The sequence below is a fragment of the Microcaecilia unicolor genome, chromosome 2 (assembly GCF_901765095.1).
Source record: "Microcaecilia unicolor chromosome 2, aMicUni1.1, whole genome shotgun sequence".
Taxonomy (NCBI): Eukaryota; Metazoa; Chordata; class Amphibia; order Gymnophiona; family Siphonopidae; genus Microcaecilia; species Microcaecilia unicolor.
Genome location: NC_044032.1, coordinates 606,855,335 through 606,876,039, shown reverse-complemented (window position 1 = coordinate 606,876,039; position 20,705 = coordinate 606,855,335). Strand labels below are relative to the sequence as shown.

General features: G+C 45.0%; 1 protein-coding gene across 2 annotated transcripts in view; it reads left to right on the top strand.

Annotated features, from left to right (window-relative positions):
• Positions 1-20,705, top strand: part of GLRB (glycine receptor beta) — a 205,677-nt gene that overhangs the window by 5,206 nt on the left and 179,766 nt on the right. For both annotated transcript variants that reach the window (XM_030192686.1, XM_030192685.1), the window contains exon 2: positions 3,810-3,963. In XM_030192686.1, the coding sequence (XP_030048546.1) occupies positions 3,842-3,963 (122 nt within the window). In that variant the 5' untranslated portion in view covers positions 3,810-3,841. The remainder of the gene's footprint in view (positions 1-3,809; positions 3,964-20,705) is intronic.

The following is a 20,705-nucleotide window of genomic DNA, read 5'->3' as shown; positions in this document are numbered from 1 at the left end:
TTATCTCTTCTATCTGGTTGATAATTAAAGGAGCTGCTTGTGAACACTATCCACCCTAAAATGTTGTTTTGTGGCTATATATGGGGAATTGTGATAAGTGAATGTTTGTATCCCTAGTCATGCTTTCAAAGGTTATGTAATCCTTTCAATAAAGCCAGTTAATCGTTTTAACTTCTTAGTGGAACATAACCACAAGGGCATGGTATGGTCACATTTTTAATATGGTAATAGTAGAACCCAGCTAAGGAACAGGTTATTTTGAGTTAGTCTTCACTGGACCAAACTTGCTTTCTTTGTGCCATAACCATCCATCTGGATAGGCAGTGCATTTAAAGTTGGAGGATAAAGGATTTTGTTTTTTGACTTTTATATCCCCCATTATTCCAAGCAAACTTGGGTTCAATGTGGCTTACATTTGAAAGCACAATGAGACAGAATAATAGAATTCTGTAATTTCAAAGGAGCAAGTAGATGGATATGTCTGAAACATTTAACAAAGTTGTGATTAGAATATATACCGAACTGGGCGTTTAAAAGTCTGTCATTTTAATGATACCTCATGTTCAGAAATCATAGCCGTAAGTATAGATAGTTATTCAAATATTATCACATGCACGCCGGCATCCATACACACATTATAAAAATAAACAACTTCTACAGAATACATCCAAAACTTAGGGCCCTGTTTACCAAGCTGTGCTGTAGGCACGCTAGCAATAATGCTAGAGACACCCATATATTTCTATGGGTGTCTCTAGCATTAGTGCATGCTAATTTTTAGCACAAGTAAAAATGCTAGCACACCTTAGTAAACAGGACCCTTAATTTTTATTTCCTCATTTCCATCGTCCAAAATTTTAGACAGCTGATGTGTATATATCAGTAGGACCCAAAGCAGACCAAAACAAGTAAAGTCATTAGTAACACACTTTATTCCTAATTGTTCAACCACCCTTAAGATTTGCCTTTGGATTTAAAAAACAATACCATGTGCATATAAGGTCTGAATAAATGACTTAAAACAATCAAAGTTTAAAGCAAATGCCTATAATATGTAATACTTGCTAGCAATAATGAAACACTGATTCACATAGCAGCAGCAAACAGATTTATTTTCCACTGAACATAATTAACTTTGTATGAACTTGGTGTCTAATAGTGTGCTGAACTAGCACATTTAGGCTGACTCTGGACAGAAATTCTGTATGAATTAAGCTCTTCCTTTATTATTCAGTACCTCTCTGTGAAATAATAGCAGTAAAAAAAGCAAGTGCATGTTTATAACATACCACTGTATTCCACAAAGCAAAATGAGCCACATATCATGGCGGCCATAAATAGTGCTCATGACGTCACATGCTGTCACTGTCAGCCAACCTTTAATTAATGACAGCAACTCGACACGGGCTGTGTTTTGGTTAGAGTGTCTGCATCAGGAGTCCACAGTACAAAAGTCAATAAGAACAAAAATACAAATTAAAATCAAAGGTATAACATCATAAAAATATATAAAATAATGATGATACACGTGTGTGAGCATAAATGTGAATATAGATATCAAATAGGAGTGTATGTACATGTGAACAATATATAAACACTGTGCTGGAGTGTGGCATGGAACAGGAGATGTGGTCAAGTTGTAAACAAATGCATGAACACAATATGAATATCAAAAGAGAGAAAAAAGAGTAATACATAGCGAGATGTGCATGTATAACATGCACAGGGTTGTCTAAGGCACACAAAGTATGGCAGAAAACCTCTATAATGACAGAACAATAGGATGAAAACTGTATCCAAAACATAATGTTAGTGCACGTGCACCAAGGTGCTAACAACACATATGATATAGGGAGGAGAGATGAAAATTGCATACTGATACACAAGAGGTGTTAATATTGGATCATAAGATGGGAAAACCACAATTTGAGGAAATACTAAAGACATCTGACTACCTTGTTGTAAATTCAGTGTGATATACAAACAAAGTAAATTAGTATTTCTTGTGACTGCACTATGGTGAGAATCTCAGATAATATCAAGGACATAAGGAAGAGTAAAATACATAGAAACGTATATTTGCATATAGTGTAGGACATTGAAAATGGCACATATCTGTTTGTGAACTTAAAAAAATAACTCCCAAAGAAGAGAGAAAGTAGGGCAAAAAATACATATGAGAGCTACCCCATGCACATCTCGGTCCTCATTGCTTGTCCTCATTGACATCAGTGGGAATAAATGTAACAATTCATTCCATATCTGAAAATGAACAAAACCAAAAATATTTTCCAATGCACATCCCTACCATTCAAATAGTACTGGGAAAAGGGGATATTGCATGAAACTAGTAGATTTTTAAAACATTGTTCAAAGTGTTCTTAAGTCTATACAAAGTTCAGTTCAGTTCTGCAAGAGGATGTGAAGGCCATTATCACTTAATAACCAGGTGGACTTGGAGATCACCATCTCTTATGAGTTAGCGAGTGGATAGGGAGTAGCTCTGCCAGTGTTGATGATATATATGCGCCTCTCTGTGGTGAAGCACTATAACAACAGCTGGCCTGAGAGAGGCTGGTAGACAGTAGAGGAGACCAGGGCTTGAGAGGCAAGAAGGGTGGATGTTACAGATGGGTCAGCAGGCTGGGGTGAAGAAGGGGCAAGGTTCAGAGTGAGGGCTGGAAGATTGTAGGGGTGGAAGAAAGGAGTGTTCAGTGATTCTTCAGTGAGCAACTGCTGTTTTGGTAAGAAGCTAAAGATGCTTATATTTTTCTCCAGAACATTTTATAACTGTGATGAGAGAATTTCTTTCCTGTTTGTATAAGGTCTTGAAGGCTCTCAGATGAGATGCTAATGCTGTAGTGCTTAGTTCCACATGAAGATTAATGAGAATTGTTCAGCCATAACAGAACAAATGTACATGTTGTAAAATCTATTTATATTATAGTATTTAGTTGTACATCAAGGCAGGGGCGTATCTGCGTGGGGCCTCAGGGGCCTGGGCCCCCGCAGATTTTGCCCTGGACCCCCCTACCGCCATCAACCCTCCCCCACTGCCGTTGCTTACTTTTGCTGGCGGGGGACCCCAACCCCCGCCAGCCGAGGTCTGCTTCCACCTGCCGCTGCCGTAAAAACTTCTTCTTCAGCCGGCGGGGGACCCCAAACCCCCGCCAGCCGCCCCGCGGTGTTTAAAATTCATCTTCGGCCTCCGTGGCCGTGCTGCTGTGATAGGCGCTGTTGAAATCCACTTCGGAGTCTGACGTCAGACTCCGAAGTGGATTTCAACAGCGCCTATCACAGCAGCACGGCCACGGAGGCCGAAGATGAATTTTAAACACCGCGGGGCGGCTGGCGGGGGTTTGGGGTCCCCCGCCGGCTGAAGAAGAAGTTTTTACGGCAGCGGCAGGTGGAAGCAGACCTCGGCTGGCGGGGGTTGGGGTCCCCCGCCAGCAAAAGTAAGAACGGCAGCGGGGGAGGGTTGGCGGCGGGAGGGGGGTGGAGAGAGTCATTGGTGGCGGTGGGGGCTCGGCGGCTGGGGGGGGGCTAAAATGTGCCCCCTCCCTCTGGCTCTGGCCCCCCCTACCGCCGGAGTCCAGATACGCCCCTGCATCAAGGTATATATTTTAAAGGTAGTCTGAGAAAAGGTCAGTAAGAATTAATTTTCTGAGACTTTTTTGACCTTGTTGAAGATATTGTTCCCATGTGCAATCTGTCGGGCTTACACTTACAGATTCAGCACATTAACCTTTTTTTTTGCTCTTGCTTAAGTACATTGTCTAACATTCTACATATGCTCCTGTCTGTTATAGGTTCTCTGTTCAGCTGAGATTTAAGTACCAAAATGAAGTTCCTTTTGGCTGCTGTTTTATTTCTTCTTTTCTCCTTGTGGATTGAGGAAGGCCATTGCAAGCCAAAATCATCAAAGAAAGGAAAAGGGAAAAAGAAGCAGTATCTGTGCCCATCGTATGTCATTTCTGTTTTATTCTTCAGAGTGGATGATGTTATAAAATGAGAACTTTTACTGGTGGATACATTGTTCTTGTCTGTGTACTCACCTGTAAACACAATTAATTAACAGTACCTCTGAATGCATGATTAAAACACTTGATAAAGTGTGTCAATATTAGAATTTGTTCAGTTGTTAAGACATGTCTAGAGCATATCATTATCTCTTCCTCTATTTTTAAAGTGGCTCTTTTCATGCTAAATATTATTGTGTAAAAATGAGATCTTTAGATTACTTATATTTTGCTGCTCATAAGAACATAAGAATTTCCATACTGGGTCAGACCAGTGGTACATCTAACCCAGTATCCTGTTTCCAACAGTAGCCAATCCAGGTCACAAGTAACTGGCAGAAACCCAGACAGTAGCAACATTCCATGCTACCAATCCCAGAACAAGCAGTGACTTCCCCATGTCTGTCTCAATAGCAGACTATGGACTCTTCCTCCAGGAGCTTGTCCAAACCTTTTTTAAACCCAGATACGCTAACTGCAGTTACTACATCCTCCGGCAAAGAGTTCCATATCTTAACTATTTGTTGAGTGAAAAATAGTTCCTCCTGTTTGTTTTAAAATTATTTCCATGTAATTGTATTGAGTGTCTCCTTAGTCTTTGTACCTTTGAAAGAGTAAAAAATCGATTCACTTCTTCCTGTTCTACACCACTTAGGATTTTGTAGACCTCAATCATATCTCTCCTCAACCGTGTCTTTTCCAAACCCTCTAGCCTTTCCTCATATGAGAGGAGTTCTATCCCCTTTATCATTTTGGTCATGCTTCTTTGAACCTTTTCTAATTCCACTATATCTTCTTTGAGATACAGCGATGTAAAATTTATAAATGGTATTCTCTGAGGACAAGCAGACCCATAATTCTCACATATGGGTAAGGCGGGTCCATGTTGCCAGTCCGGAGCTTGTAACAAGTTTAAAATAGGTCTTTGAGCATGAGATGCACTCCATTGCACATGCATGAGTGCCTTCCTGCCCACTGCGAGAGCGCAGGACCAGCAGTCTCTTTTTTTTTTTTTTTTTCCCCCTTCGATCTTTTTGAGCCTTCCCTTTTGTTTTTTTATACCTCTCTTAAGGTTTATCTTTATTTTATTCCTTCCCTATATTTTTTAGATTTTTTTTTTGCCTCTTTTTAAGTTTTCTTGATTTTACCGTACTCCATAGGCCGCATTTAGGCCTGACCACTGGTCGGGTTTTTCCCTTTTTGTTTTTTCCTGGTGCGCTCCCCTTTTATTTTTAGCACCATTGAGTTGTTTGATTTGGTCATGGCTGTTTTTCCTTTCATGTCATTGAACGTTCCCAGTGGCTTCAAGCTCTGCACTTAGTGCAACAGGACCATCTCTGGTAAACACATTTGTTCTTGCTGTCTGCAGTGTTTGCGATCTGATCATACCCCTGCAAACTGTATTAGTTGTCTTCCTAGAGAGTCTCAGAGAGAAAAGATTTTTGGAGCCAGGTCCAAAACTTCGACATCTGTGTCGTCATCGGTGTCTTTGGGGTCGACATTGGCATCGGGTACGTCGGCTCATATGGCTGTGAGACCCTTGCACACTGAGAGTGACTGTGAATTGAGTGGTTCTCCACTTTCCTCGATACTGGTCGCTATGCAGGCCCTTAGCACCGATCAGCATCGGACCGTATCCCGAGGCAAAGAGAGGAGTCGATGTTGTCCTCTTCGGCACCAGGGAGTATCAATGCTGGCATCAAGGGTTTCACCGGTCCCCGAGAAGAGTCGGCGCAGGAAGGACCGCTCCCCCTCCATACAGGAGGTGCCAATACATGGGTCTGCAGACAGCCAGAACCAGGTACCTGCTTCAACTCTGCAGATTCAGCAGCCTGCTTCTACACTGGCACCTCAGCCTTTCCCAATGTTGTCCCTCGATGAGCACCTGTATGTTTTGCTTCCTGAGGTTTTGGTGGGGTTCTTGTAGAGTGCATCGGCGTCTGGGATGCTTGCATAAGCCATGCCTCTTGCTTCAGTCCTGCATGGCCACCAGCCTGTAGTGAGGTCTCCTATGCCGGTGCCACTTGCGGTCACGACATTGACTGCCACCTGTGTTGGCACATGGAGTCGAGGCCAGAGCCGACACCTCTGTGTTCCTCTTGGGGTTATGGTATCTCGTTGAGGCAGGCTCGGTCTTAGTCCTCCCATGAGGAGATCTTGGCTGACACAAACGAGGAGGGCTCATGGAACTCGGAAGAGGATTCACGGTAGTTTTCAGAGGAGGAGTCCTTTGGCATCCCATCTAATCCCTCCCCTCCACTGGAAAGGAGGAAGTCTCCACCTGAGAGCCTTCCTTCTCTTTTGTGAAGGAGATGGTGGCTGCCATCCCTATTCCAAATTAATAAAGTTTTAGTGGCATTCCCAACCCCCCCCTAACTTGAGCAATGTTTCAGGAAAGGCTCCCATATTGCCTCCCACTTCACGTCAGAGCGGCTTCGCACTGCCCGGTCTCTCCATTTCACAGATGAACCATAATTTATTTAACCATCTCACCAAAGGTGGGGCATTTGTGAGTTTCCAATGTGCAGCTATCACAACTCTTGCCGCCACCATAGCTTGCCTTGTCAGCAATGCCTGAGATTTAGTAAGACATGGAGGTTTTTTTGCAAATATGAAAAATTCAGGAGACCATTTAATAGGCCTTTGAAACCAAGTTTGCAATCTATACTGTATAGCTTTCCAATAGGCCCGAATTTTAAAACAGGGCCACCAGATATGTCCCATCGAACCCTTTTGACCACAGCCACGCCAGCACAATGGTGAAACCCCAGGAAACATATGATGCAACCTAACCGGAGTCAGATACCACCGGTATAGCACTTTAACAACATTTTCCTGAAAAGGAACTGACACACAAATCTTGGACCAACCATTCTCAAAAAAGGACCAATCACCCTCATCAGTAATCACCCCCAATTCCTGCTGCCACCGCTCCCTGTGAGCCAGGTTAGGGTGCACCTGCCTATGTTGGTAAGTGTATAGATAAGTAATAAGACCCCTAGTAGTTTTAGAGTCTTCAAAAAGGTCCTCAATAAAGGAGTCCTCACGCAATATGGTAGCCTTAATTTCCTGTGAGGTGAGAAAGTGTCTCAACTGAAAATAAGCAAACAGCTCATGAGGTAGGATGGGATATTGTTCTTTCAGAGAGTCAAAAGAAATCAGATGGTCTTAAATAAGTACATAAGTAATGCCACACTGGGAAAAGACCAAGGGTCCATCGAGCCCAGCATCCTGTCCACGACAGCGGCCAAGGACACCTGGCAAGCTTCCCAAATGTACAAACATTCTATACATGTTATTCCTGGAATTGTGGATTTTTCCCGTCCATTTAGTAGTGGTTTATGGACTTGTCCTTTAGGAAACCGTCTAACCCCTTTTTAAACTCTGCCAAGCAAACTGCCTTCACCACGTTCTCTGGCAACGAATTCCAGAGTTTAATTATACGTTGGGTGAAGAAAAAGTTTCTCCGATTTGTTTTAAATTTACTACACTGTAGTTTCATCGCATGCCCCCTAGTCCTAGTATTTTTAGAAAGCGTGAACAGACGCTTCACATCCACCTGTTCCACTCCACTCATTATTTTATATACCTCTATCATGTCTCCCCTCAGCCGTCTCTTCTCCAAGCTGAAAAGCCCTAGCCTCCTTAGTCTTTCTTCATAGGGAAGTCGTCCCATCCCCGCTATCATTTTAGTCACCCTTCGCTGCACCTTTTCCAATTCTACTATATCTTCCTTGAGCTGCAGCGACCAGAATTGAACACAATACTCAAGGTGCGGATACAATGGCATTATAACATCCTCACACTTGTTTTCCATACCTTTCCTAATAATACCCAACATTCTATTCGCTTTCCTAGCCGCAGCAGCACACTGAGCAGAAGGTTTCAGTGTATTATCGACGACGACATCCAGATCCCTTTCTTGGTCCGTAGATCCTAACGTGGAACCTTGCATGACGTAGCTATAATTTGGATTCTTTTTTCCCACATGCATCACCTTGCACTTGCTCACATTAAACGTCATCTGCCATTTAGCCGCCCGGTCTCCCAGTCTCGTAAGGTCCTTCTGTAATTTTTCACAATCCTGTCGCAAGTTAACGACTTTGAATAACTTTGTGTCATCAGCAAATTTAATTACCTTGCTAGTTACTCCCATCTCTACATTATTTATAAATATATTAAAAAGCAGCGGTCCTAGCACAGACCCCTGAGGAACCCCACTAACTACCCTTCTCCATTGTGAATACTGCCCATTTAACCCCACTCTCTGTTTCCTATCCTTCAACCAGTTTTTAATCCACAATAGGACATTTCCTCCTATCCCATGACCCTCCAATTTCCTCTGTAGCCTTTCATGAGGTACCTTGTCAAATGCCTTTTGAAAATCCAGATACACAATACCAACCGGCTCCCCTTTGTCCACGTTTGTTTACTCCTTCAAAGAATTGAAGTAAATTGGTCAGGCAAGATTTCCCCACACAAAAGCCGTGCTGACTTGGTCTCAGTAATCCATGTCCTTGGATGTGCTCTGTAATTTTGTTTTTGATAATAGCCTCTACCATTTTCCCCGGCACTGACGTCAGACTCACCGGTCTATAATTTCCCGGATCTCCCCTGGAACCTTTTTTAAAAATGGGCGTTACATTGGCCACCTTCCAATCTTCCGGTACTACACTCGATTTTAAGGATAAATTGCATATCACTAACAGAAGCTCCGCAAGCTCATTTTTCAGTTCTGTCAGTATTCTGGGATGAATACCATCTGGCCCAGGAGATTTGCTGCTCTTCAGTTTGCTGAATTGCCCCATTACATCCTCCAGGTTTACCGTGAAGTCAGTAAGTTTCTCTGACTTATCCGCTTGAAATACCTTTTCCGACACCGGTATCCCACCCAAATCTTCCTCGGTGAAGACCAAAGCAAAGAATTCATTCAATCTCTCCGCTACGTCTTTATCTTCCTTGATCACCCTTCATCAAATAACTGACCCTATGACACCAGGCCCAAAGATCCCCATCGAGAAGAGGGCCCTGGAGAAGATACCAGGAGAAAAGAGTGGATTATTCGCTGTTGGAGATAACTTAGAAAACACCAAGTCCGGCTGGGCACAAATCCTTACGTAAAAACCTATGGTTGCGTGGAACCACATCAAAGAACGAATCAGACATGAGCCCACCTCCACCTGTTCCAATTTCACCCATTACTTATGAGAATGATCCTGATACCACTAAAAAGCAGCACGCGCTTGAGCCACTTTATAATACCACAAAACATTTGGAACACCCAGACCCCCCCCCCCCCCCCCCCGCCTCCGATCTTTATACAATAATGCCCTGGGCAACCTAGGGCGCTTATTAGCCCAAACAAAATGAACCAATTTATCTTGCACACTCACCAAGAAGCCCCTGGAAACTCTTAAGAGGAAGAACTTGAAAAAGATACATCAAACAAGGTAATATATTCATTTTTAACACCGCAATTCTACCCAACCAAGTCTCTATAAATCTCTATAAATGGTCCTCATGAGAGGAGGGTAGTTAATCGAAAACAACTCCGAAAGATTGGAAGTAATAGTAACCCCCAGTTAGGTTATACCTCACAATACCCATTTAAAAGAGAAAGATTGCTGGATGGACTCCAAAACCGGACGAGAAATTCCAATCGCAAGAGCCTTGGACTTATTCACATTTAATTTGAAACCTGAAACTGATGAGTAAACCGACAAGCACTTCATCAGATTGGGTAGAGAGATTAACGGTTTTGTCAAAGAAAGGAGCACATCATCCGCAAAAAGCGCCAACTTACATTCCCTATTCCTGACAAGAATTCCAGATATGTTAGGATCAGACTGGATATATATCGCAAGCGGTTCCATGACCTATGCAAACAACATTGGCGAGAGAGAGCATCCCTGCCTAGTACCACGGAACAAAGAGAACAACGGGGAATTACTGCCATTAACCCGAACACATGTCCTAGGTGAAGTGTAAAGGGCCTGAATCCACCTACGAAAGCCCGGTCCAATTCCAAATCGATCAAAAGAGAGTGTGATAAAAACTTTTCATAGTCCCTTCTCAAATGAGTTTCCTGGAGTAATACCACCTGTGGTTTAAAGTGCAATAACTCCTTAAACAACTTCTGGTGTTTTTGTGGAGGATTCAGGCCTTTCACATTGTAAGACATAAATTTTAGGTCTTTTATTCATATCAAGCATCCAACAGGCAAGCGCGCAACATACACACCCAAAAATAGGAGCCCCTCAAACCTACTAGCGTTGTGAACGCCACCCCCCACCCTACTCCTAACCAACCCCCTCCTACCCCCACTCACAACCATCTCCTCACATGTACCCCCACCATACAGCGCCATGTGGCCCTGACTGGGCAACCCGGAAGGGACACCCCCCAGATCAAATGGATCTCCTCACAACACACGCATACCCTAACATCACACCCCCACACAGACTATTATCACCAGAAATTATACCATCCATCCGCCCTCAATTACCCACACCTCACATTTTCTCCCAATACTGGGAAGCAAGTACCACATAATAAAAGAAACACAGCCCATAGTCAACAGAATCACCAGCCTGGCAACCAAGGGAAATAGCAAGAAAAATTGAAACAAAATCATGTCTGATCCCCTTGTTTCTTGGTCTTCTGAGTGACCTTCTTCCACTTCTGCATCTTCGCTCTCGTCGAGGGAGCCAAGTCACCCGGCGGAACAGCAGATGTGGGCAGGCCAGCATCATGTAGAGTCCTCCAAGCCTTCAGAGCCTGAGCTGTTTACTGTTGATCACAAAACACAACGCAAAAGGGAAAGCCCATCTGTAAGACATTTTTTCTCTAAGCAAGATTTCCAACACTGGTTTCATTGCACGTCTCTGGGCTAAGCTAAACAGTGACAGATCTTGAAAAAACTGTTACCCTCGCCTCATTATAGTCCAATAATGATAATTGACGTGCTCTCAACCATATTTTCTCCTTAAAAGCATAAGAAGTGTATCTCGCTATGATATCTCTGGGTCTGTTGTCCATTGTTTTCCCGAGTGCTCTGTGTGCCCGATCCATTTCTACTGCCTCTGGCTCCAAATTTTCTTCCAGAATTTTCCCACATAACGCACGCACTATGGCTGGGATGTCCTCAATATTGCCATTTTCCGGAACCCCACAGAACCGGAGATTGTGTCTCCGACCTCGATTCTCCAAGTTGTCAATTGTATATTGCAGCTCCTCCATCTGTTCAAACAGCTGAGAAAAGTGGGAGTCCGCTGCTGCAGCAGCTGTCTCTGCCTGCTCGTCAACACGCTCTTCCAGAGCCTCCACCCGGCCCCCCAGCTCCTGGAGATGAAGGCTAATTGCGTCCATATGTTCTAGAATTTCAAGTTTAGAAGCCTTAATGTCCGCTCTAATCTCCTCCAAACATTTAGCCAACTCTTTCGGGGAAACCTTTTTTAGGGACTGGGCGACGCACATCCACATGGGAGGAAGTTGAATCCGACCCAGATGATCGGCCCAACGCAGGAGACACATGGTGCGAAAGGCCCTTAGCCAACTGTCTCGCCGAGCACTACTTGCCCTCCCTGTGCTACAACGCTGAATTTTTACTCATTTCAAATCCGGATTCACTGCGAGCCTCTGCGGATAGTCAGTGAAGAAAACAGGCACGGATGGCGGCAGATGGCGCTATTTAAGTGCAAGGAAGTGCTGGAGCTAAGATATCAGGCGTCCATTCAGCCTCGTGATGTCACTTCCTCCGTAGAGATGTCTGGGATTTATTTTTCTTATGTTTTACATTGTACTGCTGATCCCACTCTGTCATGATGGGTGGAAAGGCTCCAGTGAATGCACGGTGGAGCATATCTTGCTCTCCGAGACCTATTTTAAGCTTGTTTCAAGCAATGTGGACCCACGTTAGCCATATGTGAGAATGTAAGGTCTGCTGTCCTCGGAGAATACCTGCTACAGGTATCTTTGCTTTATGTACATTCCTAGGCAGCAACAATCATAATAATAAAACACAATACAAATAAAATGGCTTTAAAACCACATAGACAATGAAATCATATAGCCATACATTAAACAGTTCCAAAGGCTTGCTTAAGCAGAAATGTTAAGTTGGTATTTTAAATGACTTAACTGAACCTGTTGTTCTGAAATCTAAAAGCAAGAAATAGCCACATTTTTGGACTTGCGACATAAAAGATAGAGGTTCAGTATCACTCCAGGCATATAGCATGGAAGGACGACACTTCTAAAAGATGTCTGTCAACTGATCTGAAGCCTCCTAGTGGTTGATAACGATGCAAATTAGATATCACAACAACCAGAATTTTATTTAAAATTTGAAAACTAAGTAGAAGGATCTTACAATGCAACCCCCATTCACTGAGTAACCAATGTAACTTAAACAGAATGGGTGAAATTGTTTGAATTTAATACAACCCATAATCAATCTGGCAGAGGTATTCTGTGGAACTTGTAATGATTTCCGTATTTGTTTGGGAAGACCAAGCCATAATGTGTTGCAGTAATCAAAATGTGGAACTGAACGAGTCTAAAATTCGCAGGAGATAGATATTCCCTTAATCTTCTTACAACCTAAAGGTAGTACCTGCATATTATATTCAATTGATGTCCTTACATAGTTTCTTTGGGATATTTAGGGGCTCATTTTCAAAACACTTAGACTTACAAAGTTCCATAGGTTACTATGAGGCTCATTTTCAAAGCACTTAGCCTCCCAAAGTTCCATAGAAACCTATGGAACTTAGCCTCCCAAAGTGCTTTGAAAATATGCCTCTATGGAACTTTGTAAGTCTAAGTGCTTTGAAAATACGCCTCTTGGTGTATTTTTCTGCTGTCATCAGATAACTGGTAGTTATCCTCACATGACATAAATGATGTTCCTTAGCCAAAGGTGTTATGTAAGAATAAAATAATTTCAAGTCACATCCTGAGCTTTGCAGTGTTTCTTTTCTTTATGCAAAGGGATGATCTCGAAGACCTGGTGGTATGCCTATACTGCTTCCCTCTAAAAGAACAAATACCACTGCAAGAACACTAGAGAACCTTGCACTAGATGTACATAAAATCAGAACTTGTGCGATTTGTATCTATTACTCTTAAAAAGGGATGAGAGTCTAAAGAAACCACTGCATTGCTCTGGTGGGGATCTGAACGCTGTTTTTGACTGTATCCCTTTGGAGTGTGATTTGCAGTGAATGGCATATCCTACTGGAACAAAATGTTGGACTAAGCACTGGATCTAAAATAGTTCCCCTCTTGTCAGTTGCTCCAAGAAGCAGTCATTTATTACATCTAGGAATTTTACCTCCCTAGCTTTCCCTGATGTAATGGTTATCCAGTCAGTTTTGGAGTAATTGAAATCACCTGTTATACTGTTGCCCAGTTTGTCAGTTTTCCTAATTTCTATAAACATTTTTTCATCTATCCGTTCGGTCGTGGCGGACAGTAGTATAGCCCTACCAGTATATTCCTCCCCTTCGCACATGGGATTTCTGTCCATAAGGATTCCACGCTGCTGTCTGTTTCACCTAAGCCCCCAGCAGTAGGGGGCCCCACTGTGTTCGAACCTGTAACTAGTTTTCATTACTTTTGATAGGTGGTTAGGGGCCCTTTAACCTTTTCGCCCAAGGGCTTGGATGTCAGTCCATTCCTGTCTTGTAGTAAGAGGAGCTGGGAAGAAATGTAATATGTTTGGGGGTAAAGAAGAGGCTGTGAGAAGGCAGTTGTCACTCTCTGGTGAGGAAGCAAGCTGAACTAAAGCCCCTTCCCAAGAGTCGGGCTGTAGCTGGAATGGGAACAGGTGGATGTGAAGCGTCTGTTCACGCTTTCCAAAAATACTAGGACTAGGGGGCATGCCATGAAACTACAGTGTAGTAAATTGAAAACAAATCGGAGAAAAACTTTCTTCACCCAACGCATAATTAAACTCTGGAATTCGTTGCCGGAGAACGTGGTGAAGGCGGTTAGCTTAGCAGAGTTTAAAAAGGGGTTAGACGGTTTCCTAAAGGACAAGTCCATAAACCACTACTAAATGGACTTGGGAAAAATCCACAATTCCAGGAATAACATGTATAGAATGTTTGTACGTTTGGGAAGCTTGCCAGGTGCCCTTGGCCTGGATTGGCCGCTGTCGTGGACAGGATGCTGGGCTTGATGGACCCTTGGTCTTTTCCCAGTGTGGCATTACTTATGTACTTATGTACTTATGTACCTAGAATGTTTATTTTGTTTAGCTCAATTTTCTCTTTAACATGTAGCGCATCCCCCCTCCAATTTAATCCACTCTATCATTGTGATATAATATAGTGTCCCATTGATTATCCTCTTTCCTCTAGGTCTCTGAAATGCCTATTATATCTACTTTTTCCTTTAGTGCTTTAATTCTCCCATCTTATTTTTTAGGTTTCTATCATTTGTATACAGACACTTCAAATTGTGTTTTTTCCTTGCGTCTACAAGCTGCTTAGAAGTTGACGGGGAAATTTTGCTTTCATTACTCTGCTCTCCCTTAAACATTCCTGGTTTTCTTTTACCATTTTTGAAACTTCTCTGTTGGGATTCCCTAAATATCCTGTTTCAATGGGATCCTTCAAGGATACTGCACACCGAACTATGCGCTCCTGGGCTACTGTCATCTTTCTCAGCCCAGTATCCTGCTTCTAGCAGAGACCAAACCAGGTCACAAGCACCTGGCAGAATACCAAATAGTAGTAAGTCTCCATTCTACCGATCCCAGTGCAAACAGTGGCTTCCCTTATATATGTCTCAATAGCAGACTATGGACTTTTCCTCCAAGAACTTGTGCAGACCTCTTTTTTTTTTTTTTTTTTTTTTTTTTTTTAACCCAGATACACTATTCGCTGTTACCACATCCTCTGGCAACGAGTAGCAGAGCTTATAAATATTTGTTGAGTGAAAATATATTTCCTTCTAGTTTTAGAAAAAGTATTTCCATGTAACGTCATTGAGTGTCCCCTAGTCTTTGTACTTTTTGAAAGAGTAAAAAATCGATTCCTTTCTGCTTGTTCTACACCAGTCAGGGTTTTTCAGACCTCAATCATATCCCCCCTCAGCTATCTCTTCTCCAAGCTGAAGAGCCCTAACCTCTTTAGCCTTTATAACCCATATGAGGAGGAGTTCCATCTCCTTTATCATTTTGGTCGCTCTTCTTTGAACCTTTTCTAATTTCGCTATATATATTTTTTTTGAAATATGGAGACCAAAATTAAACACAAGAAAATGCAGAAAAATGTAGTTTGAAAATAATTTTTACAGTGCTAGCACCTAATTCACAAGGAAACTACCCTTAAATAAATTATTAAATAAACATGACCTCAAATCTCCCGATAGGTCCAACCAACATCGGGAGGCGGGGCTGGTGGTAGGGAGGCGGGGATAGTGCTGGGAAGACTTATACGGTCTGTGCCAGAGCTGGTGGTGGGATGCGGGACTGGTGGTTGGGAGGCGGGGATAGTGCTGGGCAGACTTGTGTACGGTCTGTGCCAGAGCTGGTGGTTGGGAGGCGAGGATAGAGCTGGGCAGACTTGTACGGTCTGTGCCAGAGCCGGCGGTTGGGAGGCGAGGATAGAGCTGGGCAGACTTATACGGTCTGTTCCAGAGCCAGCGGTTGGGAGGCGGGGATAGTGCTGGGCAGACTTATACGGTCTGTGCCCTGAAGAGCACAGGTACAAATCAAAGTAGGGTATACACAAAAAGTAGCACATATGAGTTATCTTGTTGGGCAGACTGGATGGACCGTGCAGGTCTTTTTCTGCCGCCATCTACTATGTTACTATGTTACATTTGAGGTCATATTTATTTAATAATTTATTTAAGGGTAGTTTCCTTGTGAATTAGGTGCTAACACTGTAAAAATTATTTTCAAGCTACATTTTTTGGATTTTCTTGGGTTTTTGTAATTTAATCTCTATATTTTGTGGAAGACCAAAATTAAACGCAATACTCAAGGTGAGGTTGCACCATGGAGAAATACAGAGGCATTATGGTATTGTTGGTCTTATTGCCCATCTTTTTCCTACTAATTCCTAGCTTCCTGTTTTTTTTTTTTTTTTTAAATGACACCCAGATTTTTGTTTTTTTTGGATGCGGACTCCTAAGTTGGACCCAATGTGCTTACTTTACATTTGTCAACATTAAATTTCATCTGCCAGTTGGATGCCCATTTTTCTAATTTTCTAAGGTCTTTCTGCAATTTTTCACACAAGAAATTTTTGATAAGCTTTATTCCTTAGTGTCAGCTGCACCATTGTGAACAAGTGGATGTTATCCGTTCCTACCAGCAGATGAAGGTAGATAAAAAACCTGATCTCTCTTCAGTGATCTCACCAGTAAGGTCTGGTGCTCAGAGGAAAACCGCAATATTTTTCTCTTCCTCCAGCAGTTGCTAGTTCTCTCAGACTGGTGCTTCTGTCCTTGGGCTGGGTCCCCACTTTGCTGGCTGCGTCCACACAGTGAGGTTGAGTCTTCGTTGCTAGACTGGGCCTGGTTGAGCACTGAGCTTGAGTCTACTGCTCCCATTTGTGCATCTAAGTGTCCACTGGGTAAGGCATTGACTCAGCCCTGCAGGGTGTTACCAAAGAGGTATGGGACCCATCCCCTTCTCCCTCCTTGCCCATACTCCCTATTTGAGTATTATTCCCTTAGGCTCCCTTGCAGCCTTCAGGCAGTTTCATTAGTTCTTCCTGCTTCAGCTTTATTCCCTGGTGCATGTAATAGAGCTGTTAAAAAAAAAAGTCTGCTTTTGCAACACTAAAAAAAACAAACAAAGAAAAACTTATTTAGAGCACACCCAAGTGAGCAGTGAAAAGGCAGAGAAGCTGGAGCTCCAGGTCCAATTTGGCCTGAGCAGACAGGCAAGCTTACATTCAATGGCTGTGTGCCTGGGAACGCCTGCTGGCAGACATTGGTCTACTTGCAAGAGCCGGCAACTGATCTGAGTTGCTGGCTCTGTCTTCCCCTCCTGTAGCATACTGTTCCAAGTTTGGAAACGGCCCTTGGGGGGGGGGGGGGGATTTGTGGGCGGCCAGGAGCATTTCCCAGGTTCCCTGCACGGAGGCATCCGGTAGGAAAGGTGGCCATATTTCCTCCCGCAGTTTTTATCTCCTCAGGGGAATGGGGATTGTTTCCACCCACCACAGGTCCTTCAGCTGGGTGGGGGGGGGGGGGGGAGTGTCCCTGGATTTCTTTTGGTGCCAGGGCTTTGCCCACATGGTTAAGCAAGCCTCGAAAGCAGAGATTGGTCCCTCAGTCAGTGGTGGGGCCCTCCACAGCCTGGATCCCGAGACAAAGAACAAGCATCGGTGTGTTGAATGAGCCATTTTGGAGCCCCTGAATGGAGCTGGGTTGCTTTGTGGACCCATTGACCCCCTCGGACTTGGATTTGCAGCAAGATCCTACTCAGAGTAAAGATCACATGTGATCCTGCTCTTTAGGCAAGAGAAGCCTTATTAATGCGGTCTCAGAGGTCCTTGGGCTCTCTGGAGTACTTTCAGATGGGGACCTTCTGTTGGGAGAGCTGGCGGAGCCCCTAAAGCATTCTCTGCTTCATGAAGCTCTGTCCCATGTGATGTTGGCGGAATGTGAGTTCTGGGATGGGACCCTCAGAGTACTAAGGCCCTTGAGCATCTTTTGTCCCTGAGGAGGTGGAAAAATATTGAAAGCACCTTAATCTGGATTTTGGAGTTCATGAAAAAAAGACTGCTGTGCTGGTTCCAGGGGATTCAGTCCTGAGGGAGCTGCATGAGAAGAGAGTGGAGTAGCCGCTTAAGTTGAGTTTCTCTTCTGGAGTATGCAACATTCAGGCAGCCATCTGTGGGGGTGATATGTGGCTAGGATTATGCCGCATTGTTTGCAGCAGTTGCCAGAGTCTCCAGTCATTTTAAACTTGGAGTAAGACGTGAGCCTTTTGGCTGATGTAATTTGGTGGGTCTGGCATCCCAGTCAGTGGCAACCTGTGGTGGCTCATTGTTGATTGTGGCTGCGCCACTAGGCTGCTGACTCTGCATCCTAGAAAATGAAGGACATGGGTGAGGCTCGGCCTCTCTGGCTTCCTGAACTCAAGCAGAACAGGGTCGCTACAGGAGGGAAGGACTGCTCCTTTTGTGATCCCAAGAGATCTCTTCTCCGCTTCTGTGTTTTGGGATCCTTTTTCAGTTTTATCCCTTCTCTTTGGGCTAGCCACAGTACCCTAAACCTTTTCTAAGTTAGAGGTGATGGGGAGTTAGCGCATCTAAGGCACCTAGGTATATGGTTCCATTTCTTACTTGGATGACTGGTTGGTTCGAGCCAGCTCAGAGGCTGAGGTCAGGTTTGCCACCTTACTACTACTTATCATTTCTATAGCTTACAGGTCACAGCCCTTTTAGAGAGTCCGGGCTGGATGGTGAATCCTGTCACTTGCTTTCTTCTTAGGTCCTGGAGTACTTGGGGATCTGTTTTGATACAGCGTGGGGACTAGCTTCCCACTCAGAGGTCAGGGAGACCAAACTGCAGGCCAAATAGCACAGTTTGTGTGAGCTGTTGGTCCCCAGGGTTTGGGACTATTTAGAGCTCTTGGGCTTTATGGCAAAATTAGAGGGTGGTGCCTTGGGTGTGCGTGTACATGTGGTCTCTTCAGTCAGCCTTTCTGACTAGCTGAAGTATGGTCTTTCAGGACTTTGAATGCCACTTCCATATCATCATGCTGATCAATCCATAGACTGGTGGGTTGTGTCCATCTACCAGCAGGTGGAGATAGAGAGCAAAGCTTTTGCCTCCCTATATGTGGTCATGTGCTGCCGGAAACTCCCCAGTATGTTCTCTATCTCAGCAGGTGGTGGTCACACACAGCAGCAGCTCTGGCTAGGTCTCCAAGCCTAATTTTTAGGTTTTGTTGAGTACCTGGGGTTGAGGGCTCTTCTTGAGCAAGTGCAAACCTGGTGGCGCCAGGTCCCTCCTTTTCTCCCCCCCTCCCGCTGGCTCCGTTATTTAAACGTTTATTGCAGCTACTCACTGGGACACCAGGTCGTTACAGCTCGGAGCGAGAAGCAGGTAATTTTTACCTTTTTATAGCGGGCAGGGGGTTCCCCGATCGATCTCCACGTGGCCTATGGCGTCTGAGGGTGAGGGCGCGAAGAATCGCTCCCCGGACCGCGTGTGCGCTTCTAGCAGGGATGCGGGGGTTTTAAAGTCTGATTCGCCCTTGTTGGGTGTCAGTTTGGAGGCCGGTCAGTGTCCCGGGTCTTCCTCCGGTGCGGCGGTTTTTCCCGCCATAAATGCCCATCCCCCGCTGCTCGCCTCCGCCATCTTGGCCGGCCACTCTGCTCGGATGGCTTCTTCTTGGGCCACCCTTGAGCTGGGAGACGTTCATGCCATGGCCACCCTGCAAAAGAGCGGCTAAAGTTAAGCGCCGTTCTTCCCGCGCGGCTCCTTCGCGGAGTGTCGCGCCAGACGCCATCTTGGATGCGCAGCATGTTTCTCCCCCGCTCTTGCGAGCGCCGGTTGAGGGTGCGTCTAGGGCTGTGGCCCAGGCTGCTGAAATACACAGTCTGGGGGGTTTCTCCCCCGAGTTTATTTTGCTGCTGTATCAGGCCTTCCTTATGCAAAACGCTGCCCCTTCTCCCTTGTCCGACAAAGGGGTTGAGGCCCCCGGAAGTAAACGCCCTCGGGTGGATTCCCAGGGCTTAGAGGACTCTGTCTCCTCTGATGTAGATGAGGGCAGCGTATCTGAGTTCTCCCAACGGTCCTTTGGGGATTCCTTGGAGGAGACGGATTCCCGCTCGGATGGAGCGGATGACCCCTCTGCAGCGCGGATCTTTCGCTCAGAGGATTTTCCCAACCTGTTAGTGCAGGCCATGAGCATTTTGAAGATTTCCTCTCCAGAGGACGTCTCTCCCTCAGCCCCTGTTGGCTCCGCCATTATGCTGGGGACGAAGCGCCCGCCTAGAACCTTCCACGTGCATGATGCCATGCACACCTTAATTTCGGCTCAATGGGATGTCCCGGAAGCGAGCCTCAAAGTGGCTAGGGCTATGTCCCGCCTCTATCCTTTGCCTGAAAGTGAACGTGAGGCCTTTCTTTGGCCTACCGTGGATTCTTTAATCACTGCGGTGACTAAGAAAACGGCGTTGCCGGTGGAAGGTGGCACGGCCCTAAAGGACGCCCAAGACAGAAGATTGGAGGCGGCCTTAAGGTCGTCCTTCGAGGCGGCTGCCTTAAGTTTGCAGGCCTCAGTTTGCGGCTCCTATGTGGCCAGGGCATGCCTGACGATTGTGCAGCGGGCTTCCCCCTCGGATCCTTCCTTGAGGGCTGATTGGCCGGCCCTGGAATCGGGCTTGGCTTATTTGGCAGACTTACTGTATGATGTCTTGAGAGCCTCGGCTAAAGGTATGGCTCAGACAATCTCTGCGTGGTGCTGGCTTTGGCTGAAACATTGGTCTGCTGACCACGCCTCTAAGTCCCGCTTGGCTAAGTTGCCTTTTAAAGGCAAGCTGCTCTTTGGGGTCGAGCTGGACAAAATTGTGACCGATCTCGGCACGTCTAAGGGCAAGAGGTTACCAGAGGTCAGGGCTCGGGCCAGTGCTCGTCCCGGTAACTCCAGAGGACGGTTTCAGGAAGCCCGTCGGTACCGCCCGGGCAAGTCGGGCTCCTCTGCCCCCC